Raw genomic sequence first — 27,995 nt, forward strand, 5'->3', positions numbered from 1 at the left:
ATAATTTCCAAGACAAAAACACTTCAACCTTTTTGTGCATTTTCTTGATAACTAGGGCACGTTGGTTTTGAGAATGAAGTAGGCGATGCAAAACATCGAGCCCACAAAAAGTTGCACATTGTGACCAATTTGGTGTTCAAGGGTCCAAATGTTTTAGGTGCTTCATACATGTCAACTAAGAAATAATTATGTAGCTTAAAATTTTACCTACTTTTAAATTGACATATATGAACTAACTTTTTGCAAAAGTGTTCTGGATTTGGAGCATGTTATGTCATGCATGGGGGGGTGCCAATCAAATGGGCCCCTTACCCTGGTTAGCTGAATGTAATTCAAGAAACAAGCAGCAAATTTTTCAAACGTGGGAAAATAGAAATAGACGTTTTTAGCTGCTCACATAATGTCTAATTGTTTTTGTATCAAATATGACTGTGTCTGTAATAGAGGATCAAACTCCATGTCAATTGAAACTACTACTTACGGGCATTCCAGACTTGCCTATTAAGTAGCTACCTTCAATCCTCTTCCAATATTAAGGGGTAGAAAGAGGGTTGTGAGATTGAAAGAAATCAAAGTCAGGATGTCCAACATGGAGGCGCCTGAGCCAATACTCTGCACACCTGTACATTGATGCTGCATGTCTTCGCTCTGGGTTCCCAACAGATGTCCAAATTGAGCCACGCAGCTTGTAATGTGCCAGACCAAAAGGCTTGAGATATATTGCTGGGTATTCACAAGGTGACGAGAGCACTATTGTACATGCTTTAGGAGAACTACCTGGTTTCACTATACCCCATAACTCACCATCTGACAAGAAAGCAATGTGAATGTTTTAAGATTCAGTGGATTTTGAGACACATTTATAGCATAATTCATGGAGACATACCTTGCAACGACGTCGACAGGCTATGAAAGGTGAGAAAACAGGCCTCGAGATCTCGCAATGTAGGACCAATAGGTATCCGGTAGATGGGGTACCTGCAACAGCAGCACATGTTTCACTTTGTGCTTGGCTGGGAATCCTCCACCAATTAAGACTCTTCAAGCACATAAAATTGGCCACAACATTGTCTCTTTAAGTTCAAATACATGCTGCGTTCATGTCTCTCAACAAAATTTAGAGTGTGGATTTAACAGTCAGCATCTAGTCCTTATCCCAACTGCTGCATAGACCTCATGAGTCCCAGCAAAGAGGAAATCTTGCAATCAGAAATACAGCTAGGCAAAATGCACCATATACAAAATCTTGCAACAAAAAATACAGCTAGGTTAATGTCCTGCCCAACCTGCAGCTGCCATCAACAATATAAAAGCACCAAGAATTGTCAAAGTGTGCACAAGTGGAAGAAGTGAAAAAATGCAGAAAAGAAGACATGGAAGTGTGAAGCCATGGAATTGTATAGATGCTAGAACAGTGATATCCAATGCAAGAGCAAGATGCACATGCAAGTTTACGGCTGAGAGAGAGACACTATAGACCCACCACATTGTGTCTAGGCCAAAGGCAGCATGCCAAACAACAGTGGCAGCCATAAGACACAAATACAATAGCACTATGGTGTATATTTAAACAAATCCTTATTGTGGACTACAGATACCGGCCATAATACAACTAGCAACTATGGATTCAAATGACCAAACATACCATAAATGACTAGAAGAATGAAAGCCCATAATGTCCCCCAGTAACTCAACATTAGGACTCACAACTAGGAGATGATGTGCTTACTAACGATAAAACCCTTCTCAAGACCCAGATGAGGCACTGGACATGCCAAACCAAGAGCAACAGTAGGGAATGCCATCTCCAATAGAGATTCACCAAGGATACATGCTCCACTACTGCTGAAGAGTCATGTAGGTTGCCTTTGTAATAGTTTATTGCTCCACCTCAAAGGGCTCCAACAAGAAAGATCTCTAATCCAATAAGAAATCCCAGTACCTAAATCAAAAGCAGAAAATTGGGGCTCACAAAGATATGATCACACGCGCTCCTATCTTTGAAAGGTAATCAGAATGAAGAAAATTTGGGAAGTAATGCAAACAAATCACTGGAACACAAGAACCTATAGCGAGGACCCCCTCTAAATCTCAACCACATAGTATCCCCATATGATGGTGATGATAGTCTGGTCGCATATGTATAGTCTCCAAGAGTAAGCCACAAAGCCTTTGATACTAAGAACTGGAAGAACTCCAAGGAAGCGGTGTCCGGGGCCAAGATCTTTGTTTGGAACTCTAAAGGCAGTATCTTTTGCTAATAACATGCAACAAGCAAGTGATCACACAAAGAAAGGAGGAGATCCCTCTTGCAATCCAGCACCAAGGGAATTAATCTAAACCTGATCTTGTTAAACACCAAGATGTAAAAGAAATCCATCAATAGTATTTGCCTTCAAGTGAAACAACACTCATTAAAGCCTTAAACACCATATCTAGGAAACCAGAGTCTAGGAAACACCACCCTAGTATGACCTCAAACAAGACAGTCAAAAACTGTCAGAAAAGTCTGAGCCATGGAAGCAAAGAACTGGAAGAGCTCCAAGGAAGAGGTGTCCGGGGCCAAGATCTTTGTTTGGAACTCAAAAGGCAGTATCTTTTTCTGATAACATGCAACGAGCAAGTGATCACACAAAGAAAGGAGGAGATCCCTCTTGCAAGCCAGCACCAAGGGAATTAATCTAAAGCCGATCTTGCCAAACACCAAGATGTAAAAGTAATCCATCAATCTACACCCCAAGACACCTGATCACGGATCTTTCAGATCACTCCCTCCTTTCAGTTCAATCTACAGTTTTCAACCTGTTTACAGCAATCGCGGCGCGCGCGATTTCGTCAATCTGTCCTCCTTGTGAAAATCCCCTAATTGGCTGAAAAAGCAACTAGCTTTTTGCATGCCATCCTAATCTAGAAGCTTTTTTCTAACTTTTTCGGATTTTTACAATAAATAATATCAAAAATAGGCTAAAATTATCCAAAAATCTAGTATTTTCAGATAATCCATGCAACTCACACTAGTAACAATGGCTCAGATCACATTGACTCTCTAGATCAATAAAGAAGTCGGATGATGATGCATTCCATACTTTTTCACACTGTATCATCATAACATCACGACATCCACCCCCTCTAAACCTGCACATCCTTCAGTATGTGCCAAAATCCTAGCTGTCACCAAGTTTTGAGTCCTCCTCATCCTCTGCAACCATATCCTTTACTTCTTCATCTTCCATATCTTCCTGGCTAGTCCCTGTATCAGGACCACTATTTTCTTCCAGATCACTCCTCCTTCTTTCAGTTCAATCTACAGTTTTCAACCTGTTTACAGCAATCACGGCGCGCGCGATTTCGTCAATCTGTCTTTCTTGTGAAAATCCCCTAATTGGCTGAAAAAGTAACTAGCTTTTTGCATGCCATCCTAATCTAGAAGCTTTTTTCTAACTTTTTCGGATTTTTACAATAAATAATATCAAAAATAGGCTAAAATTATCCAAAAATCTAGTATTTTCGGATAATCCATGCAACTCACACTAGTAACAATGGCTCAGATCACATTGACTCTCTAGATCAATAAAGAAGTCAGATGATGATGCATTCCATACTTTTTCACACTGTGTCCTCATAACATCACGACATCCACCCCCTCTAAACCTGCACACCCTTCAGTATGTGCCAAAATCCTAGCTGTCACCGGGTTTTGAGTCCTCCTCATCCTCTGCAACCATATCCTTTACTTCTTCATCTTCCATATCTTCCTGGCTAGCCCCTGTATCAGGACCACTATTTTCTTCCAATTCTAGCAACTCATAGGTAGTAGATTCCCGCCTTTTGAATAATTTGATTCTTTTCCCTACTACCGAAAGTTTAATGGCTATCCCATCCAGCTCATTTAATGCATAAGTAACATTATCAAACACCTGTCTTACCACATAGAGTCCAAACCATCTTTTGGAAACTTTATGCATGGCACTATGCTGGTTATCTAAACTGCTATCATAAACCAATACCTAATCCCCATCTTGTATGGTTCTTGGTCTCAATCTATGTCTTTTGTCAAACCGTTTCTTGTTCTGTATCCTTGCTGCCCTTAACTTTGCAGTTGCTACCTCTATGTCTTCCGACTTTCTTTCCAACTGTCTAATGCGTAAGGCCAACAACTCCTCTCAATTCAACTCCTCCTCCCAAGATAACACACTCCATGTAACTATCTTCTCTTCTATCGGCATGATAGGTTTTTGACCATACATCAATTCTGCAGGCATATATCTTATAACAGCACTATGAGTTGTTCTGTCAATCCACAAAGCATAAGGGAGCAATCGTGGCCACTCTTTTACCTTCTCTCCACATGCTTTTGCCAATGCCTTCACAATAGGTGGATGACCTCTTTCACTTTTTCCATTTCCTTCAGGGTTATAGGTTGAAGTTAAAGCAAGCTTTATCCCCAACCGTGTAAAGAAATCATGAGCTTCATCTGCATCCAACTCACCCCTATCTGCTGTAATTTTTCCCCCACAGCCATACCGACAAAAGATCTCTTCTAAGAGAAAAGTACACACAACATTTGTTATCTTAGTACGTAAAGCTTTCCCTTCCACTTAATTAGTCAAGTCTTCACGAGCAAGCACAAGATACCTCATTTGCCAAAGACCTGTAGGCATTGTGACCAAATCTACCACCCACTTAAAATGAAGAGACAATGGATATGTGGGTTGCAATTCATCCCGATGTTTCATAGATAAATACATTTGACATGTCGTACACGTTTCCACAAAGTAAGCAACATCCTTATACATACCTTACCACCAATATCTTTCTTTGATCTTTGTAAAAGTACCCCAAACACCTCTATGACCAGTCCACAAGCTTTCATGAAATTCTTGCATTACTTTTACTTGTGAAGCTCTGTCACCCAAAACTCGCAATGGCATACCCTGTTTCTTTTTAGCATGTTTCCATAAGTATCCATCTTTTTTTTAAAAACCATACGCTTTCCTCTTGATTTTCTTAAACTCCTCATCTGACCATTCATCTCTCTTTGTTAATGTATTGAGATATTGACAAATTCTCAGCCACTCTCCTGTATATTTGTCTTCCAGAAACACTTCTACACAAGACACAAAACATCTAAAGTGTCTTCTCTTTGTTGTCCAAGCTTCTGTTAATGCTGTAGCAACACCTTGTATTACTAAATTCACTCTTGCAACATCATTTTCAGCCATAAGAAAGTCATCTTCTTACTCCTCATCCATCATCCCATCTTCATTCTCATAACGTGCTCGAGATAACATGTCTGCCACTGGGTTATCTCTTCCTGCAATATGCTGAAATTCAGGGTTCAAAGATTTTATGTATGCAATCCACCAGAGCATAGCAATGTCTGGAGTAGCACAACTAGTAATCATACCCAATACCGGCAAACAATCGGTCTCCACTACATGAGCACCCATAAAATACTCCTTATCACATTTAAGGGCTGTCACAATTCCCCATAATTCTCTTTTAACCTGTGGATATCTTCTCTGTCATTCAGTCAATACTTTACCACCAAAGCGAATTACATATCTTTGTCCTTCCTAATTATCTTGCCCAATTGCCCATCCAATCCCGATTTGGGCTTGTATCAACAGTAATAATGATAGGCTTTCCATGTGAATAGTCAGTCTTTCTCAATGTAGGAGCAAATTTTAAGAGTTGCTTCAATTTCTTCATTGCTTTCTGATGCTTCCTTTCCCAATGAAATTTTTGGCATTTCCTTAAAAGCTGATAAAGAGCATCGGCTACATGTGCAAAGTGAGGAATTCATATCAAATAGAACACACATGCACCCAAGAATTTACGCACCTCTGATACATTCGTGCATACATCTTGCATTCTATTAATCCCGTCTATTTTTGTTGGTGATGGCCTTCGCCCATAAAGCCCACATATATGCCCAACAATCAAAACCTCTTCAACTCCAAAGACAGACTTTTGTCCAAAAAGAGTTAAATGCACCTCTTCTAGACGCGTCAAAATCCTCTCACAATCCACAATATGGTCTGCAACAAACTATCTACACCCATGAGCATCCATCTCTTCATTCTTTTCATCCACTGCACACCCTTTGATTGGAACATCATCCAAGAAGGGCATTGTCAATTGTGATATAAAATCCCTGAGTACTCTATTGCACCCACATTTCTTATGGTCACTTTATTGACCGGTTACATGTCTTGAATAAATCTCAAAGCCCCACTCTTTTTGGGCACAGTAAACCAACGATTTGAGTACGAGGCTGAAAAAGACTCCAAGATCTTCATGCAAATCTTTTCATTTAGCAAATCCATCAGCTTTGGCAAGTAAGCTTTAGGCATTGGAATAGGCCTTAAGTTCCATGGTACATGTGGCACAGTAAATATGACCATAGGAGAGACAACATTTGGATCCACACAACCTATTTCACTTGGCTGAAATGCAAATGCCTTCCCATGTCTAGCCAACATCCGCATAAAACAGTCTCTCTCAGCAGGCAAAAGAAACCATTTTACGCTAACTTTCAATTCCTGTAATGTTTCAGATGTAAACTGATGACCTATATCTTTAGGATCCCGTAAGCTTGGCTGCCATGACACTTTTTCATACATACCCTCACTCTCTGGTGGAAGTAGCAAAGCAATTGGTTTCACATTTTTGTCAAATGTCTTATACTTTGTCTCCACAAGTGCTTCACCCCATTGTAATCCTTCCTGCTGAGCAAACAATGCTATAACATCATACATATCCAAAGAACATACTGACAACACTCTGTTTTCAGCCTCATTTTCTGCATGTATAGTTACTGAAATTTCAGCCATAGTGTCAGTAATACTCAGCCCATAAAAGATGCCTCAAATACCATCATTTTCAGCTAACAACCCCAATGCTCTCAGTTTCTTAGTAGCCCATTTCATAGATATGCGTTCAACCCTACACATAGCTTCCATAGGCTTAAACCAACATGAACTGTTTGCTGTAAATTGAGAATTACCAATAGTAAATACATGCTTCATTTCATCAAGAGGTGAGTACACCCACTGAACAGCACTACTGTAGCTCTACATTACAGCAGTGCTTAATGAAAATCCAAGTCTTTGAATTCCCTTGCATTTGAAACCAAAGGAGACTCTCGAAGCGTATCCCGATTTCTAGGATAATTAACACAAACAGTAAGAAATTGGACTACTTTTCTCCCATCCTTGCTTCTGACTCTTACATAAGCAGAACCATCATCAAGCACCTTTGTTTCCATACGCATGCCTATAATATAGGGCTGTCCCAAAATCACTGCATATAAGGAATTATCTTGCACAAAGAAGCGTTGCTCTTCTTGTACATCACCAATCGTCACTTTTACATTAGGACATGCAACATAGAGCTCCCTTGAAGAATTATTTGCAACCCTCATTCGCCAACCATGATCAGTGTCTACAAGCCATGCACCATTTTTGTATAATCCCCGCTCAATGACATTTATCTCAGACCCATGGTCAAGTAAAGCAACACAAGGAGTTTCACGTTCCCCTATTTTCACTACCGTTTCTGTGGTAGCTCTAGCCCAATGATTTCTTGTGTAGTGACTTCGAGGAATAAATCCTAGAGTCTCTTCTCCATATTGTTGCATTTGCCTTACTCCACCATGCATATTGCTACAAGACAATGCATTTTCAACCACTTTCTTCTCTTTTCCACATGCTGTCCATTGATTAGTAGCATCTTGCATAGACAATCCTCTACTTACTTCATGCTCATATTCAGCCCGAATACCCAACAAATCAGTTTCCTCTTCAAATTGCAACAATGCACTAGTGGTATCACCAAGAAACTGAAGCTTCCTTTTAATTATGTCAATGATCTCATCATGAAATTCTCGCTTGGCAATGCCAAGCACCTCTCCCAAGGTAAATTCCACCCGACTATTTAAGATCCGTTCTTCAAGAACCTTCTTAAGATCTGTGGCTATCTCAATGTCAGATTGCAACTTATATCCCGGCTGCTTGCTCTTCTTTTTACTCTCTTGTTTGTTATCCTGTTTTTGCTCCTGACTGACCTCTTTTATAACATGCTCGAGAGGTGGCTAATTTACAGCTTTAGGCTGATCCACACTTCTTGTCATTCTTTTAGATGTCCCTGCAATATCTTCATCTCTTTTTCGTTTTTCTTCCACAAGTACATCCGTGTTTTGTACCTTTGCTAAATACGCATACACTGAATATGCATTTATTGGTGATTCCCAACCAGTTATGCCACGAATGTCTTGCCCTACATGAGACATTTCACTATCAGTGACCTTTCTCTTTTCAGTTGCATGTAAAGCATATGTCCATATTTCAGCCTTTGGACCAACCATCACTTGGCCATGCATTCTATCCAATTGTAAACCAAAAGTAGAAGTATATACCGCCGCATAAGCATTTCGGACAACCAAGTCTTCCAACAACTTCTGCATACTTCCCTTTCCAAAATTCAAAGCAAGAGACAATCCCGTTTCTTGTGCATGGATCTTGCCATCTTTCCAAAAGATAAGCTGTCGTGCCAAGGCCTTCTAATAGGCAGCACAATCCTTTCTCTCATATTGCAAACTGTCACACCACATACATCTTTTTCCAGGCTTAGGGGCTGCTCCATCCCCTTTTCTCTTGTCCTTTTTCGTCTAATTTTGCAACCTTCAATTGAAGATCCCGCATGCCTTTGACCAATTCATCTAAGACATTTTCCCTAACAGAGGGAACAATAGCAGGTACAGCCATAGAGTTAACCACAGAAGTAGGTGGCTTACAAGATACATCAACTGTCTTGCCCGTAACAGTGGGCAAGCTAGAGACATGCAATCTTTCTCTTCTTCTATGCTTATTCACAAGTGCAGTAATAGCTTCCTTGACACGTTTCCACTCTGTTTTCAAACCTGTCTCTGTAGTCTGATCCTCCAGCAAATCATCAAACTTCTCTTGAAGCTCAGGATAAGCTGCCTGTAGAAACAATTCAAATTTCTGACTTGCAAGAGCTTGTTGTTCTGCAAGATCCAACTGCTCAAATCGACTTTCAAATTCTCTTAACAATTCCGTAACCACAAGACCCTTATTGGGTTGTAAAACCCACTCTTGAAACGCGTAATCAAACTGGTATCCTCAATGTAAAATTCTTCCCTGAGTGCCTTCTTGAAGACTACCTAGTCTGCATCCTGCAAGTATAATTCAGTAATCCGTGCTTTCAGTTCATGAACAGTAACACGTACAAAATACCGGCTCCATGCAAATTGAGCCACCCCAAAGAATTTCATCTTCTGAGTATAGGTATGTACATATGCAGATACATTCTTGCCATTGAATAACTTTACCTCACGCTCAACTGCTTGCAAAGCATTCATCACAACACTTTCTATTTGAGCAGAAGCTTGCATCACTTGTTGTACCTGCATAAGCATATTCATATTTTACACCAACTGTTGCAAAACATCACTGGAAAATGTATTTGAAGATTCTCCCATCTTGTCTTTCCTTCCTCTGACGACCTTTCACGTTGGGTTCACCAATGTCGGAGGGGTTTTTGTCGAAAAGTCGAATCCACCGGGGATCAGAAGTAGAAGGAAGTAGGGATAGGAGAAGGAAGAGAAGATAGAGAATACCCTAGTAGTAAACACTACAAAGACAAATCACAATGAATTGAATCAATATGTATTAAAATAACCTGGAATCTTCGCACTACTCAGAAGCAATCTCCAAGCATTAGATCTCCTGGAGCTTCTTCGTAGAACAAAACGTATATAAAAATTACAGCTCCTTCTCTGCTACTCAGAACCCAAATCTGATGCCTCCGTTGCCTCCGAAAGGGGGGTAAAACCTCAGAACACCTAATCACAGATCTTCCAAATCACTCCTTCTTTCAATTCAATCTGCAATTTTCAACCTGTTTACAACGAACGCAACGCGCGCGATTTCGTCAATATGTCCTTGTGAAAATCCCTTAATTGGCTAAAAAAGCAACTAGCTTTTTACATGCCATTCTAATCTAGAAGCTTTTTTTTTTAACTTTTTTAAATTTTTACAATAAATAATATCAAAAATATACTAAAATTATCCAAAAATCTAGTATTTTCGGATAATCCATGCAACTCACACTAGTACTAATGGCTCAGATCACATTGACTCTCTAGATCAATAAAGAAGTCGAATGATGATGCATTCCATACTTTTTCACATTGTGTCCTCATAACATCACGACAACGCTTCCCGAAGCTACTGCTAAACCCTAATTTCTGCTCTGCAAATTAGGGTTTACAATAGAGAAATCTGAAATTTCTCAACCTCTAGTAATCTCAAAGCTGTAATCTTTGGAGCAAGGCTGTAGAAAGGCTAGAAGATGAGAGAGAATGCTGAGAGAGAAAATTCAAACTTTCTTCACGAAGAACTAAAGAAAATCGGTCATTTGCTGCTGTTGACCTGTCTCCATAGGCTGTAGATGCTACTGCCTACTGCAGATTGGTCTTCTCCTGCCCCTGGCTGTCTCAAAAGGTCCTCCAATGGCTGCAAATCAGACCAACAACATCTCCTTCCTCTCTCTTGCAAGCTAAATGCACTAAAAATGTCTCTCCAAGCTCTAAAGACGTTTTTCGGTCTTCCATGAGCATTTTTGACAAATGGCAACCTTCGCAAATGGTCTTTCTAGCATTATTCATAATTAAATATTAATTTTCAATCTTTAAATACTAAAAATTAATCGAATAATTATTTCGATGCTTGGAATAATAATCTGACTAGCCAATAATTAAATTGGCTTGGCAACTTCTATTCCAAAGTGTCTACGCTACCTTTGCAATCAAATTGGTATTAGGTACCATTACACATCACTTCTTTAGTGTCACCAACTGACACTTATGGCCAAATGAATAACCTAAGTCAACAACTAGCACCAACTACCACCAAGTACTTGTGTGGTATAACTTATAGCAACTTTTGCCTTTGACATTCCGTGATTCCTCGGGTCTCGGGCTCATAAATTTACTCTAACCCTAATTACACCTCACATGTGCAACATTTACTTAGCCATGTGATTAAAAATCAATCCACATGTTAAGTGAGGTTTCAAAAATACATGTCCTCATGACAACCCTCCCCCTTAAAATCTTGGCAACCATTCTTGATTGCACTACCAAAAGCATCAAAAGCAAAATAATGAACTGAAATTTCCACAAGGTATTATAGTCGACACAACATTGCACACTATCGCTCAACCATTCCATATGCCCAACACATGCTAAAAATTACGAGTCAATCATAACATAACATAAGACTCACAAAGAATCTCAAAAACAATGCCAAATTATCATATAACATATCTATTTCTCATGAGCTCAACTCATTTGGCAAAACCAAACCATAGCATAGCATAACCAAGTATAAACCATGGCTAAAGCATCAATGGCATCATAACATATGCTATTGTCCATGGAACCAAAGTGCATACTTTATCTTTGTATAGGTTGCATCCAAGTTTTTCACATAGCAATCAGTCTCAAAGATCTTATCCTTAGTTTACAAAATAGATGGTATCTTATTCTCACCCTCAACCACCTCAAATGGAGCTTTGCCTGTAGAACTATGCACTGTGTTCTTGTAAGCAAACTCAACAAAAGGCAAATACTGCTCCCACTGTCTTGCAGTTTGAAACATAGCACCTCAAAAGATCTAACACTGTGGAATTTGCTTGCTCAGATTGACCATCGGTCTGTGGATGCAAGGATGATGAGAATTTCAACGTGATATCCATATTCTCAAACCCCTTCCAAAATAAACTGGTCATCCAAGGGTCTTGATCATTAATGATCGACTCTAATATACCATGATACTTAAAGATGTGTTGCAAAAACACTCATGCCATATGATCAACTTTTATTTTTTTCCTCACCGAAATAAAATGGGCTTGTATGCGCTAAACCTGCAAATGATAGTCCATATCCCATCATTCCTTATAGTTGTACTATGAAGCTTAAAAATAAAGTCCATTCCAATGCTCTACCAAGGCCTATCTGGAAAAAGCAAGGGCTGTAATAACCCGGCATCTTTTGCCTTCTAACAATACATATCCTGACAAATTGTTCTACATCATGTCTCAAAGTTGACCAATAAAAGAAATCCTCCACTACCTTGACCATGACATCAATACCTCTCTGTCCTGCATACGGAGAAGTATGACTTTCAGAGATCACTCTAGGCCTCAATTGCTTTGTGACACCGTCGTCCATATATCATTAAAAATCCATCCCTTAGCACAAAGTGTTCATGCCTTTCGCCATTACAAAGCTAATCAAAAACATTAGCAAAGTCCAAATTAGAAACATATTGCTCTTTCATGGCATCCAACTCAATGTGATAAACCATGCTGACGGCTTAAATTTGTGGCTTACATGATTGCATCAACCACAACATTCTTTTTACCATCAATATGTACAATCTGAAAGTGAACTACAAGATGGAAACGAATACATTGGCAGCAACAATGCTTTCTTTGATGACAATCATATTGGCTTACAGTTGTAAGCACAATTCTTCTTTCATCAAAATACGACCGACTCACCCAAACTCGTGTTTTTGCATCCTCCTTCCCAAGAATTCACATTGCAAACTGTCTAAATAATTACCATCATTGCCAATGGATTTTTTTTCCTATCGTAACTGCTTTATACCTCAAATATCGTAAAAACTGGCTTAATAACCACATGTTCCTATCTTTTAGCTTTGACAAGCATCCATCTTCCCAATCACGATCGCCATGCAAAATGATCAATCCTCTTTTCTCATTACTCCACCACCTTCAAATCAATCTTCCCCCACAAAACTTCCCAATGGATTCAAATGGAAGATTGTCTTGTCGTTCAGGTACGTCTCAAGAATCACAAGTTTGATCACATGCTCCTTCAGATCCACTGCTATCTCATGGTTTGTCTCCCGTCGATCAATATCCTCAAGCAAGCACATCCTCCTCACAAACACATAGACCAATTCAATGTCACTTTCCCTTCATACACGCAAACAATCCACGCCTCATTTTTCCTCCTCCCCCTCATCACAACCACCTAGTGGACCCAAAGTGTGGCTTCCCATATGCTGTCAAGTGTTTTCGTGATAACTCCATCAAGCCCAAAAAAGTTGGGAAATACATATGGGTAAAGTGAAGCTGACACAAGTGAGAGTGCAAATGATGTTAAGAGAACTATTATTGTGGTAGTCAACCATTCGCATTGGCATGGCTTGAGCAGCATACATGGTCTTGAGGTTAATTTTGGAATGTGGTGACACTATATGGACCATATTAAAAGTTGAATATTTAGACTGGTCTCAAAACTGAGACGGACACAAATGTTACAAAGTTTATCAGACACAAGGAAGAAGAAAATGTGTAGGAAAAACACTTTGATAAATGTGCTTCTCAACTCTTAAATGAGTGAGGTAAGAATGAGTGTTTGGGATGAAGGCTTAGAACATGAATATCAATGAGACTAAGGTGCCCCAACACCCTCTTACTTCCTCTCTAGCACAAGAGAGTCGTGAGGGATACAAACAATCAAGCTATAAGGTGGAAGAGGAGGCCTTAACAAGGTTTGCATTCACTATATAAGGGGAGCCCTTTGTAGCCTTGGCCTTTGCCTTCACCAAAGGAATGGAGTCAAAATCTAAATCTAAAGATGATGAGGATGATGACTAACCAAAGAGTCCTTGCCCTTCTACTACTCCTCCTCCTCCCGTTCCTTCAGTTACGCCACTAATTCCTTGCATCCAAGCTGGAGATGTCCCTTCTCACCATAATGGTAACACTATGCTTTCTTTTTCTTCTACGTTTCACCCCTCTCAAATGCTTCCTACTTGCATCACATCAAGATGGTAGCTATCCCCATAAACACAAAGAAGCCTCATGTTCAAGTAGCATGGAGGTCATACAATCAAAGCTAACTAGTGTTGCCAATGTCTAGGCTCATAAGGCATTGGCCACACCAAAGTCTGAAAGAGGCTTGTAGAGAACAATCCAAGATGTGTGCTTTTAGAAGGGGGCACACTTCGTGAGTCAAAATTGATCCTGTATCTACGTCACCCAAAAAATGAATGATTGAATCATGGGTCACAGCTTGCATGGTAGATGGAGCCTTGTACATAAGTTGTAACTTCTCCCACACTTCTAAAGACATTCTACAAAAGGTAACCACCAAAAGAACTTCTTTAGAGATGCATTGAAGAAGAGCAAAGTAGGCAGATAAATCATTTATCTCCGAAGTAAGCATTGCTTCCTTATAATTGCCTTCATCCCAATCACTTGGAATAGGAGAGGATATCCAAGGAGGTAAGATTGCTCCTCAAAAAGCGTACCACAGGCCCAAGTAAGATAGTCAAGATCCTTTAGCTTGTCATTAGTAGAGCAACATGGAGATGCCATGAAAATGCAAAGAAGATGAAAGAAGTAAAGAGGTTGGAGAGAGAGAAACACTTGTGGAGACATAGCCCAATACCACATCAAGAGTTCAAGCAATGTAATTCAAAACGCAAAGAGAGGACTGAAAGTGAAGAGTGTAGTGTCAAAAGCATGACAACCAATATAAGTGTTTCCTCTTCTGAGGATGTGCAAATCAAGCTAAAACTGCAAATTGCCAAAGGGCAAACCTGCAAAAACTATTTGAAAAACGATTGCAAACAATAATCATTAGCTATACTATCAAAATGTCAACAATTTGGATAAAAACGGCTACAAAAAAAGCAAAATGCAAGCAAAATCTCTTTAAGACACTAACAACCTAAGCATCCTAAGTATGTAGTCGATAACATTGGCAAAAGTTGTAATAAGTTATATGGGACAAGTACTTATGGATGCCTCATGTCAATTTGGACCTAGAGCATTAATTGGGCCTTTAAAAGTCCCCACAATAACATTAGGACTAGTCATTAATTAATTAATTTATACTAGTCTAAGGCCAATTAATCTTGGGAACAACTTAAAGTTCCAAAAGGGGTTAGCACATCAAATGCGGATGACACCAACCAATTAATCAGCATGGTCAAATGGATAACTAATATTTATGTTTTAAATTTTAATTATTCAATTAATGCTGACAATTGCTTTTTGAAGGCTGCTGGACTAGTCAATCAGCCTCTAAACAAGCACCAAAACTGCATCTGCTAGCATACATGCCACTAGCAAAAAAACAAAATATACATAAACACATACTCTATCACCTATGAAATGCACTCTGCTAGCAATAATCTCCCATGAGATCTAAGAAATACCCCTAGTATGACTCCAAATAGGATAGTGAATCACCTCCTATAAGTGAATCAATCTCCTCCTACAACACACATTGTATGATAGAACCGCTACAACTAGGCTCACGTGTCAAAAGATAACGTGCCAGCGAGACAGTAGGGTTTGCGGGGAGGAACACGAAGTGAACTCGGCAAACATGGAGAAGAGAAGAGAAGAGAGAATAAACTTTGATGAATGGAATGATGAAGATCCAAATCATGGAGTGAATGTGATATAAGGGAACAAGGGTGCCATAGCACAAGGAAGATGAAGAGAGCCACGAACCACGAACCGCAATGTCCTCAAGAAGGGGTGTGAGGGCAAGGGAGAGGCTGGAGAGAAGAGGTGACGGACTGAATGAATCAGCCGTAAAGAATGTGTGAGAGAGTGGCCTATAAATAGGCACAGTCAGTCTAGGATGGCCCCCCTTTTTGGGGTTGCAAACCCTAAACGCAAAACACAGAAACGCAAACTACGAGTGATGGGTTTCTCAACACCCCCTCTCAGGCCCAAAAAGGGGAACAAAAGAAGAGTGAGGTGGATATGCAATGCTACATGTTAAAGAATACTCATGCAACAAGTGTCACTTGGACAGTGTCCCTCGTGGGGAAATTGTTCACTTGTCCAAGAGCCCTAGTACAAAGATGATGAAATCACGCAATGCATAGGAGGAATGTCGGACTTTGTGTAGTGTCAAGAACCATAAGGATATGCACGTACTCAATCTCAGGAGGTGGCTCCATGCTGACAAAGGGATGAAGAAGATCCATCATGTAATCTGAGAATAGCACCTGAAAGGAGACCTTTGAAGATAGTCAGGAGACTGGATGAGCTGTAGAATCTAAAACTCCACCTCGGGAGAGAAGCCACTAGCTCCGTGACTCCATGCTGGAAGGAATACAAAGGCCTAGCCACCAAGTCACTGTGCTGAAGAACCAAGGGCCCCGATCTAGGTAGATCCTCTAGATCCTAGGTATGAGTAGAGGAAATGACTGCTCAAAGGAGAGCCACTCCTCGAAATTGAAAGATGGTGGTATGTGAAGAACCTCATGGCACATAGGATCCCTCTCTGAAAAGGAAGAAGTAGAAGTAGGAGCCCCCTCTAAAGCCAAAGAAGAACTGGAAGTCCCCCTCTAAGGGTGAAGTAAGAAAATTCCCCTCTGAATCCCAGTCTGAGAGAAAAAGGGAATCCAATCACTCATGGCTCACGGACTGCAAAGCATCTAATGACGAAAAAAGTGATGCCAGTTGTGCCGAAGAAGGTATCTGGGGCTCAAAAGAAGCCGAAGAGCACCCAAAAGTGGCCTCTCGAACCCAAGTGGAAGAGGGTGGGGAAGGAGGCTCAGGATGAGGCAAGGGTGGGGAATAGTCACGGGCTCTAAGGAGAGTGGACTATGGAGGAGATGTGGGCCGTGGAAGCCACTGTACCCGAAAGTGGGTGGGGAAAACCTCTACACTATGGGGTGGTCTCCAAGAGGGCTTATCACCTGTAAGGTCTTAGAGCCTCCATGTGCTCCAAAGGACTTAGTCCGCATTAGGTGCGGCTTATTGCCTTAAACATAATACTCCGATAGCCAACACAAAACAATCTCTATGGCCCGAAAAGTAGAGGTGGCACAAGGAGTGTCTAGTGGAAGACGCATATACTCCGAGGGGGTAGGGAGCAATGGTTGAAGTCGGAAATCTTCAGTGGGATGACCATTCGTGCCGCAATAGGAGCACCCAATAGTCTAGTCATATGTTGGTAAAGAAGCCACGAATACCAGTGTGCCATGCTGAAGAAGCAAGAGGTGGAAGAGGTCAGCCACGAACCACAAACCGCAATGTCCGTTGCAAGGGGTAGGAGGGCAATGTGAAGCACAAACCGCAATGTCCGCTGCAAGGGGTGGGAGAGCAATGGAAGGGCTGGAAGTGAGCTGTCAATGGGAGGAGGATGCTACTAGCAGTAAGACGTTGCAATCAGTAGAAAAACGCAGGTGAGGAGAGAGAAATACTAAAAACGCAGGCTGCAAGAGAGAGAAAGACTAAAAACGCAGTAGTAGCAGTCAACATACTAAAATCAGCTCCGAGCAGTGTGTGATAGGCTGGAAATAGGTGCCAAAATGTTGTAGACAGCAATGGCCAGCTTGGACCACAATGTCCTCCGCACCCGGGGTGCGGACAGCAAGCTGAAATACCTGAAATCTGCAAAAACAAGATTGTTTTCTGAATGGAGAGTGATCAGCAACAGTTGATCTGCTGTAAACAGCTGCAAATTGTGGATGGAAGGCTGGAAATAGGCACCAGACTATAGATGACAGCAAGGGACAACTGAGACTGCAATGTCCTCCACGAAAGGGGTGTAGGCAACAAGCTGAAAACACCTGAAATCTGCAAAAACGAGATTTTGATGCAGTGGAAGAATAAGAGAAGTGGATGCCGAACCCGCCAACGGTCTTTGCCTTCACTGGAGTGGAGGATCTTTGCCGTTGTTTGAGCAGATCCAGCTCTGATAGCATGTCAAAAGATGACGTACCAACGAGACAGTAGGGTTTGCAAGGAGAAACATGGAGTGAACTTGGCAAACATGGAGAAGAGAAGAGAAGAGAAAAGAAACTTTGATGAATAAAATGATGAAGATCTGGATCATGGAGTGAATGTAATATAAGGGAACAAGGGTGCCATAGCACAAGGAAGATGATGAAGACAGCCACAAACCACAAACCGCAATGTCCTCTTGAAGGGGTGTGAGGGCAGTGGAGAGGCTGGAGAGAAGAGGTGACGGACTAAATGAATCATCCGTAAAGAATGTGTGAGAGAGTGGCCTATAAATAGACACAGTCAGTCTAGGATGACGCCCCTTTTTGGGGTTGCAAACCCTAAATACAAAATACAGAAATGCAAACTACAGGTGAAGGGTTTCTCAATATCATGCTCCTCCAATGAGTGGGCATAATTCTCCTATGGAGAACTCTATCACTCTTTGCTGTTTGAACCTTTGAGATCAACAAACTCCATAGAGAAACTACAAAACCACTTGTATGTGATTCAATCTCCTACTACGATGCATTTTGTATGATAGAGCCTCTACAACTACGCTCACGCTCCTCCAATAAGTAGATATAGTTCTCTCATGGAGAACTCTATCACTCTTTGCTGTTTGAACCTCTGAGATCAACAAACTCCGTAGAGAAACTAAAAAACCATAACAAATGAAGTTTTTATAAGAATTTAACATTCTCTAGAAACTCTAACCTCAATATCAAAATGATGCAAGCCATCCAAAAATGCCTCCTCACGGGTCTTCTCCAAATGCTACAATATATAAAGAAGAAGCAACCTTGTCTAAACCATTAGATCACTTTAACAATAGGTTGTAGCCCCTTTGTGAAGGTTGGGGCAAATGCACTAGTGAACACTCTTGGGAAAGAGGTAAAGGCAAGTAAACCATGTAACTGGGTAGGACCAAGGTGGAACCAATAAGGCAAGAAGTAGGACTCCAATTGGATAACCTATGTGATAGAAGGAACCTAAAATCAGTCTTCAATAATCTAACGAGCAGTAGACTTTAACTTGCAAGTAATTAATCTTAAAGATTGAAATTCAGCAATAGAAAAGCAAATAAAACAATGGAGCTACCTACTCATTGCATCTCCAATCTCAATCTTCAAGCCAACTCGAGACTTTTGCTCAGCAAGGCTGCAATGCCCTAGAACATGTCTCCAAAGTCCAGCTACTCTCGCAAACCAAGACTAAAACACCAGAACTAAACATATCTTCCATATCCAATGATGATCCCCAGAAGTGCAAGAAGACTAATTTGCCCAAACCTTGGATCTTGTTAGATTCTCCTCTTGTACTACGAGGAAAATCCAAACTAGACAAGATGTTCGCTACCACACACCCAATACTTAGGCCCTCACATAGTTGCCAAGGGTTTCTAAAATGGCAGGTATGAAATAGGTTTCATACGAGTTTCATAAAATATTAGAAACAAGTTTCATTCAAGATATAAAAAAGGTATGAAAATTTTATACACATATCGTATGGCTCATGTGATGTAGAAAACATTAGCATAATTCGTTATTCTATACAATGCCAATGAGCATTAAACATAGAATCAATATTTCCATGCATTATGGTTCACTATCCATGCCCAATATCAACTTTAGATGTAAAAGGAGCAATCAGTATATTCCAATCATCATGGATAACAACTCAAAACAAAACTCTGACAATCAATGCCAATATCCATGTCAACATGTTAAGTAAATCCATGATAAACCACGATTACCAAAGTCCCAAGACATTTAGGATGTGGCACTTGTGAAAGTTTAAAATAGGTGTTTCATATGTTTATGAAATGCCTAGGTATGAAATGAGTTTCCTTACCTTATGAAATGGGTTTCTTGGCAATAGAACCCCTCCGACAAGATCCATCTTGCATAGATCTCTTTCGAATGCCACAAAACACTGCCTCCCAAATGCCATGAAACACTACCGTTAGAAACGCAAGTCCCAACAATAACGCGCATAGATGCTCATGTCCTTAACAAGGCCCAACAGTAGTATAATAGGTGCTCGTGCCCTCAACAAGACTCCATGACCATGCCCACAATAGAATCACCAACCCCTAAACCAAATCCCTAGCTCCTATACACCTACACCATAACCAACTTTCTAAAATCAACACAAAACAAGCATGAACTACACTAAGAAAGGTTTTTCCTTTCTCTTTTAACCTGCCAATCATGGTGATAGCTATCTTGACATGGTCTCAAATAAATCATCAATAAAATCCAAATAAGCCTAGGAAGATTCATAGCTCTTTTAGATTCCATGGAGGTGGCCATACTATCTTTTCCTTCCCTTTTAACAGGTCGTTCATGGTAATAGCTATCTTGGCATAGTCTCAAAAGAATCATCAATTAAATCCAAATAAACCTGTGAAGATCCTCAGCTCTTACATAAAAGTGGAGATGGTCTATATAGACTTGAGCACCTCCTCATGATCTGTCCCTCTATCTTGCCCAATTTCCTCCCCCTCATAATATACCTTAAATATTTGACCTCCTTGACAAAAAATTTACATTTGGATGATTTGATAAAAAGGAAATTTTCTCTTAACAACTAGAGTACCTTTCTAAGATATTCTACATGTTCTTCCTTACTTTAACTAGAGACCAGGATATTATCAAGAAAGACTACAAAAAAGTGATCCAAGTAAGGTCGCAAACACTATTCATGAGCTTCATGAAAATGATTAGTACATTGGTAAGACCGAAAGAAATTACCAAAAATTCTTGGTGCCTATACCTAGTCTTAAATATTGTCTCTGAAACATCTTCAACCTTGATTCTAACTTGATGGCAAGCCTATTTTTGTAAAGAGTTGAGCCAATTGATCAACTAGATCCTCAATCCTTGGTTTAAGATCTTATTCTTTACAATAATCTTGTAAGGTGCTCGCCCATCGACTGTCCAGGCACGCTTTTGGCAATCTATCAAGAAACAAATCTAAGCGTCGCCGCCTGGCACTCCCATGGAATGTTCCAAGGTTTGTCACCTAGGTTTTTCCAAGTCCGCCTCACAACGGAACGTTCGTGACCAAACCCACTAGGATCGACCTGAAATCTGGGCTCCTAGGGTTCAAGGTCTCTTGACAACATTCTAGCGTCAAGTTTTGGAATCCTACTTTACGCAGACATGCCCAAGCCGAAGCAAATCCATACCGCACTTGGTTCAAAGAGAATGGGAAAGGAGAGGAATGCGCTGCTCGACCTCTCTGCCCATATGGCATAGTCTCATTCCAGTCCCCTAAAACGGCATGAATCGGGGTTCTATCCTAACAATTTCTAAGGTCAAAGACGGTAAAACCTTATAAGAAGCCTCCCAGTTATTTGGAACCACCCTGCTGTAGGACGGACCCGTCGAGGGTTTCACCCACCTGCTTCCCCCAATAGCTTTAGTTTTCTAATTAGATCCTATCACATTTATGTGTAACACTTAAAGTTAGCTTCATTAATTAAGCCTTTTAGGGAACAGGGTTCGTTCACATAACTTACAGCACAGACATGAAAACAGAGCAAGCAAAACAAGTTCAAACAAATTCCTTAACTTATCTTCACGTTAATCTTTGTCTCCTGCCCATACAGGAGAAATTATATATCCCTTCTGTCCAACAGAAGTAACTTGGTCCAAATCACATGGCACCACAAATTCCATATCTTTCCAACCCAGCAAAAGATACACAAAATTCCACGAGGGTATTCTGCCCACCAAGATTCCACCCTTGTAACTAGAATCTAGGGTTCTAGGATCCCATCCTAGGTCATGAAAGGGCTCGTCAGATTCTAGGAACAATGAAGATTTACAGCCAAAGCCCCCTCTGGCACCCACATTTTCTACTGCCTGAGACTATCCCTACTAGCAGACCATTCGCCTACAGAGCCGGTCCAAGCCTCTCATAGCGATAACAGTGACCCCCTTGGGAGTAGGGTCTCACCGCTAGCTTGGGGGTAGCCTAGCATGATCCTTCCTTTTATTTTGTTTGACAACAATTTCAATTAGAGATCTAGATTCTAGCAAACACAAATAGTCCTTTCAAATGTATATCAAATGATGCAATAATAATCACACCATCATGCAATTCACAACTTCACATGGCCAAGGTAGACCTTATCCTAAGGTAACCTTACATTCTAATGAGGATTCTCCTCACCATAAGGAAGTGTTGAGTACATCTCTTGTAACATATTAAGCAAGGTATGAATTTCCTGTTTGGGCTATCTTACCCAACATAAGCAAAATTCCTTAAAGAAATATATTGTGTTGATAACTCAACAAGATGACTTATAGGACTCTTATATAGATAATCAGTTTCTATAACAAGCGTTAGTCAACTCTTAGCCTTGCCGCATTTAGCCATAACTATATTGAATGCACATAAAGACATATGTACAATAACCTTTGGCAATCAATTCTAACAAGATTCTATGACTTAGAATCTTCATTAATCTAGCTGCAATTCATAACGATTAATTGTTTATGCTTGTACTAGTATGCTTTCTAGATAAAGTTATTAATTCGTGTAAGTGAAAAATATGGAAGCTAATATTTTATGTAATTATTTTATATAGCAAACTAATAATCTAATAATGAATAACCTGGTTTAACAGCATGACGACATAAGGAATTTCGTCTTTACTCGCGCTTGCATTAGCCGCACCCGATGCTCCATTGGTAAAATGACAACTCCGGCAACCTCGGGTACTCCCGTATCATTGGCAATACCTATTGCTTGACCGGTTGCGTTGATCCCTATCGTTTTTCCACCTCATCACTTTGGAGCCATAGTCCACGAGTGGTTCGAGAAATAGGAAAGGTGGAATAGATTCGAGATGAGAGAGCATAAGAGAATATGGCTTAGTTGAGGATTGAGACAAGGGAATTGAGATAACTCTCTCTCTCTCTCTCTCTCTCTCTCTCTCTCTCTCTCTCAAGCTTTCTCTCACAATCTCTTGGAGGGTTATCCTTCTCTCTACCTCTCTCTCACAGTCTCTCGAGGTCTCCTTATGCTTCTTGTGCCTCCCCACCCCTTATATTTATAGTGAATTAGAAAAGAGGGCTTGTGGCTAAGAAGTAAAGCTCTTTGCGGAGGAGAATCTTGGAAAGATCAGTGATTTGATGCTCAGATCAAAAATCTGATTGTTCCATTGAGTCCGAAAGAGGGATAAAACCCCAAGACACTTGCTTAGAAAGCTCTCAGTTCACTCTTTTTCTTTGTTCGAAGTGTTGTTTTCTATCTATAGACTGCGATCGCGGCACATGAGATTTCACAAATGCCTCTCTTTATTTTTTTCTTTTTATAAAATCTCCAAAACTAACTAAAACATCACTTGTCTTTTCTTTTAGATGACATTCGGTTTTAGAAATCTCCATATCTTTTTAGTATAATATCTAAAATATAGTAGTTTTGCCCAAAATCTAATATCTTTGGACTATCCAAACTATGCACATTAATACTAGTGATTAATATAGCTCATAAGTCTCATTCACATTATAACTTCTATGAGGTGGCTACAGTCCTTGTTAATCCAAGGAAAATATCAGATTTACATCTCAATTTTTTTAAATAAAATATTTTTTAATTAAATAAAATTTGCTAGTTATTAACGTTAGTTAATTTTTACCTTAGTTAGTCTTTAGTTAGTAATCTTACTAACTTATTAATTGACTAACTAACTTTCAAACTAACCCACTAACTTTTATTGCATGAAAATATTACAAATCTTATTTGATTCTTATTATAATCAATAAAAATTTGCATAGAGCCATCTTTTTTATTTTCCAATAAATGGTGATGGCCATAGTAAGTTATTGGACTAATTAACCCCTTATTTGAACAATCTATAATTTTCAAGTTCCACTTCTTGGTTTTGTGATTCACTTTGTCTATATTGGAATTTTGAAATTGGACGGGCATATTTAACCAATTCAATTGAATAATCAACACCCCATCTCACTAGTCATAAATCACACAATTTTATATGCATATATACACCCAACATATACATGCACAAAGAAATTAATATTGTAGTAAAAAACCATCCACATCATATATGATGTGCACCTACAGGAGCTTATTTTGCCCCCCTCTCCCTCCTCAAAGCTCCTCAAAGCAAAAGGAAAAAACCACCTACTCAATTACCCATGCACCACATGACATGCACACCATATAAGGGAGGATTGTCCCAACACCTTGCATTTCCCAAAATTTTATTGGAGAGGGCACGAAAATGCGAGGGGGATATCCGTTATCTTGTCTCCCGTAACCGTCTCATCTTAGTCATTCCCTATGAAGATATGCTAGGGTTTGCACAAACAAATCACACAATGTACGAACATAACCAAAACAAGTGAACTTAGACAAGACTGCATAATAAAAAAGAAAAGAAAATATGTATGTCACGGGGACATGTATTTTTTATGCTTAGCTTTGGTATTATTAAGTAGTGCATATGTGAAGTGTAAGTCAATTAAAACTTAAGACACGGTCACAAATACAAAAGCTAAATTATGCATTTTGGGGACATGTGGCAAAAGTTGGGATAAGTTATGCAAACATTGACTTGCAGGTGCTTGGTGTCCGTTGTGGCCTAGGGCACTAAATGAGCCCTACAAATGGCTTGTGGTGTCATTTGGGCTAGGTAAAAATTACACATTTAATGCTAGATTAAGGCCAAGTGAAAGTTTAAACAATCAACTTCAAAGGGCCTAGCACATTATATGTGGATGAGCAAAGGCCAAGTAATGCACAAAACCAATAAGAATTTTGATTTCCAGCTATTGAATAGTTGCTTGAAATTAAGTCTAGAGATCAAGTTTCATTTTAGAGGCTGTGCCACTTGGTAATTAGAGAATAAACTTGCCATGAAAGTTGGATATAGGTTGTTTGGGGCTGGCTGATGCTGTGGGGAGACATGCTGGAGGTGAACAACTGCTGGAGGGAGAGAAAATTAACTTGTTAGGAGTAGTTTGGGCTCTAGGGCCATCTAACAAGGCTGATGTTTGTTCGTAAGAGCACTACATATACAAGCACACGTGCACGTGAGTGCACAAGAGGGGAGAAGAAATAAAGATTACAGACATATTCAATTCTTTTGGGAACCAAAACAATCTAAATCTAAAAAAGGACTCTCAAAATAAACACATCCTTGCACATGTCCCTCACAAGGGGGACAAGGTAGGGGACAACTAGAATGGGGAGATGTTGAGTTACTGTAATTAAGGCGTGCATTAATGTCTATTTTATTCTCCTTAAAAATGCCCCAAAAGGCAAAACGCAAATTACCAAAACAAAAGAATATAATTTTGAAGAGTAGGGCAAAACACCAAAAATCCTCAACCAGCCATCTCCACGCGTCTCAAGAGGTCATTCACTAGCCCATCAAAGGCCTGCTCCAGCCGTTGCCCAGCCTCCAGACACCAGTCATCTCAGAAGTCTTCCCAGCTGTTGCCATCAGTTTTCAGCCTTTGCCCCGCTGTCTGTAGCAGTCGCCAACCCTTTCACATCTGCATTTTTATCATTTGGGGGACATCCAGCTGCTGCCATCACCAAATGACCTGCTACCATCTGTGTTGCATCATCTCCAGCCTGTGTTGGTCATGGACAGGCTCTCTCAACATCATTCCTACTCATCTTGCTGTTCATGGAGCTGCCATCTCAGCCAGCATACCTGCATTTTTTATGGCTGGAGTCAACTCAAATATCCTGCAGCCCTGAGGACTACACTTGCTCCCTCCACTGCTACCACAATCATCTTAATCAGTAGACTGCTGCTCATGTGTTTCAGGATCTGTCTCGAGTGTGACACTCTCTCAGAGACACGGAGGTTTGAGGCCCCAATTGTATCACACTCATTCATTTACATATGAGCATCCAACAGGCTGTATTCAGCCACTGCCATACATTTTGCATTTCTCTTTGTTTGCCCTAGCATTTCTTTACAGGAGATTGTTGTAAGGGACAGGATATGGGAAGACCCCCTATCTTGAAGCACATCCTTCCCCAAGTGAGGGACGGGATAATGGAAGACCTCATCTTGATGCCCCCCTCCCCCAAACTTTTTGGGTCAGGGATGGTCTTTCCACATCCCAAGGGGTTGGGACAGCCATTCTCTGTGGCTTAAACTTTTTTGCAGGAACCAAACTTTGGTCCTATGAACAATATGGACATCACACAACCATGTGTTCTAGTCTGTGTTTTCCCAAAGTTGCTGATACCCTTTTGGTGGTGCTGACCTATTTGATAGCATCACCCCTTGTAAAACAACATACATGAAATATTGGTTCCACCAAAAACGTGTAAAGTGTCAATAAAGGAAGGGGAAGAGACAGAGAGAGTACACAGCAAACAGAGCCAATGTGAACTTGTAACTTGAATTAGCATAAATATTGACTTGCAATTTGCACATATTTACTAAGCAATTGACACCCAACTAGCAGGTAGAAGGTCAACCAGGTGTTCTAGTCTGTGTTTTCCCAAAGTTGCTGATACCTTTTTTGTGGTGCTGGACCTTTTTGATACCATCACCCCTTGTAAAACAACATACATGAAATATTGGGTTCCACCAAAAATGTGTACAAGTGTCAATAAAGGAAGGGGGAAGAGAGAGACTATACATCAATCAGAGAAAATATGAACTTGTAACTTCAATTAGCATAAATATTGACTTTTGCACATATTTACCAAGCAATTGACACCCAACTAGCAGGTAGAAGGTCAACACTCCTCAAGGATCTCAATTCTGGAAACTCTTCTGCAAGATGTGCTATCTGCAAACACAAAATAGCAAATAATTATTACTCTGAGTGTTGACTTTCATACCTGTTGAGCTAAACTTTAAGATCCTGAACAACCTTGTCTGACAATGGAATCCTTGAATAAGGTGGAGACGATTCAAAGTACTCAAAAAGGAGAAGAGGATGCCACTCATGCGTGCACTGGTTATCAGCCTCTGGCTGCTCCTGAAACTCTACCTGATCACTCTCATGAATTTTCTGAAATTTGCTACAGCAGCAGGTTTCCATAGCTTGAGATGTAACATCATGGTTAGTACAAGAACTTCCACACTGGCAATCGGCACAGTCTGGCACCATGTCATTGTCACACTCTGAGCTGCAGGCCCCCTCCCAAACAAACCAACAAAACATATTCAATTCCAAATGGAAACATACGAAAAGCATACGTGTCCTGGAAGCTCACCTGCACCTTCTGGAGCGAGTATACAGTTGAAGAGCAGAGAGGGATGGCACATAGTACTGTACAACGGCCTCATGGCCTTTGAGAGAAATAGGAACACCGACACCATACGCGCTCCATTCCGTGAAACTGTCCCATAAATCCTCTAGTGTAAAGAACGGCAATGGATCAGCATTGCGGTTCAGCTGCCGTGTCCGACAGGACTCCCAAGCACAGCTCTGGAACAAGGTCAACTGTGAGCTACAGCAACAGGGAAGGCACTCTGCAATTTGCAATTAATGGCTACAGCACAGGTCGCGTGCACGCGTGTGTATGTACCCTAGGGAGAGTTTGTGCCTGAACAGCAGGGCAAGTGGACTCCAGGAAGCGGTCTAAGTTGCAGTTGAATTGCTTCTCTTTCTTCTTGGTCTGGAGTTGCAAATTGTTATGGTTGGAACCATGTGCAGGCGACGATGCGCACCCATCCCCGTGCTCCTCCCTTGCTGCGTTCTGCGGGTCTTTCTTGCTCATCTTCCAGTTGTTGTTATTCTTCCTCTTCTTCTTCTTCTTCTTCTTCTTCTTCTTCTTCTCCGAGAGTTTCTCGTCCTCCTTCTCTTCTCCCTCCGTAACCTCTTCCTTCTCCTGTTCCTCCATGACCTGAGGCTCCAGGGATTGTATCACGTATGTAGTTGCATCGAGATACGCAGGTGGTAGAGTTCCCATTTCTCACCAAACATGCATTTCACAAGCAGCAAAAGATGAAAATGTCAGAGCACGAAGAGCAGGACTCGGCAGAGAAGACACCTGCTGCGGAATCTTTTAATCAATCATGGCCCCCATTCATTGATCGTACGGCATTGATCATTTCAGCCAGACAGCTCTTTGATCACCTCTGTCAATTTTTAACCAACCCTACTCCTCCTGGAGCCATCTTCGTCTCTTTAATCTTATATTAGGCGCTCCGCGCCTAA

The 27,995-nt window shown here is 40.6% G+C and overlaps 1 protein-coding gene across 2 annotated transcripts; it reads right to left on the bottom strand.

Annotated features, from left to right (window-relative positions):
- LOC148033874 (uncharacterized) lies at window positions 1-27,955 on the bottom strand. 2 transcript variants are annotated; one of them, XM_087681881.1, is made up of 6 exons: window positions 27,364-27,955; window positions 27,049-27,263; window positions 26,823-26,961; window positions 26,533-26,618; window positions 887-978; window positions 1-807 (listed from the first exon to the last, which is right to left on the bottom strand). In XM_087681881.1, the coding sequence occupies exons 1-6, from the start codon at window positions 27,745-27,747 to the stop codon at window positions 533-535; spliced, it is 1,191 nt and encodes a 396-aa protein (XP_087538007.1). In that variant the 5' UTR covers window positions 27,748-27,955; the 3' UTR covers window positions 1-532. The 2 variants fall into 2 exon arrangements, with proteins under 2 accessions (XP_087538007.1, XP_087538006.1); XM_087681880.1 differs by having other exon boundaries at window positions 8-807; window positions 26,703-26,961; window positions 27,364-27,953.
- Between the last annotated feature and the right edge of the window lie 40 nt (window positions 27,956-27,995).

The sequence above is a fragment of the Lygodium microphyllum genome, chromosome 7 (genome assembly GCF_053477565.2).
Source record: "Lygodium microphyllum isolate KBCC chromosome 7, Lygodium_microphyllum_v1.1.10, whole genome shotgun sequence".
Lineage (NCBI taxonomy): Eukaryota > Viridiplantae > Streptophyta > Polypodiopsida > Schizaeales > Lygodiaceae > Lygodium > Lygodium microphyllum.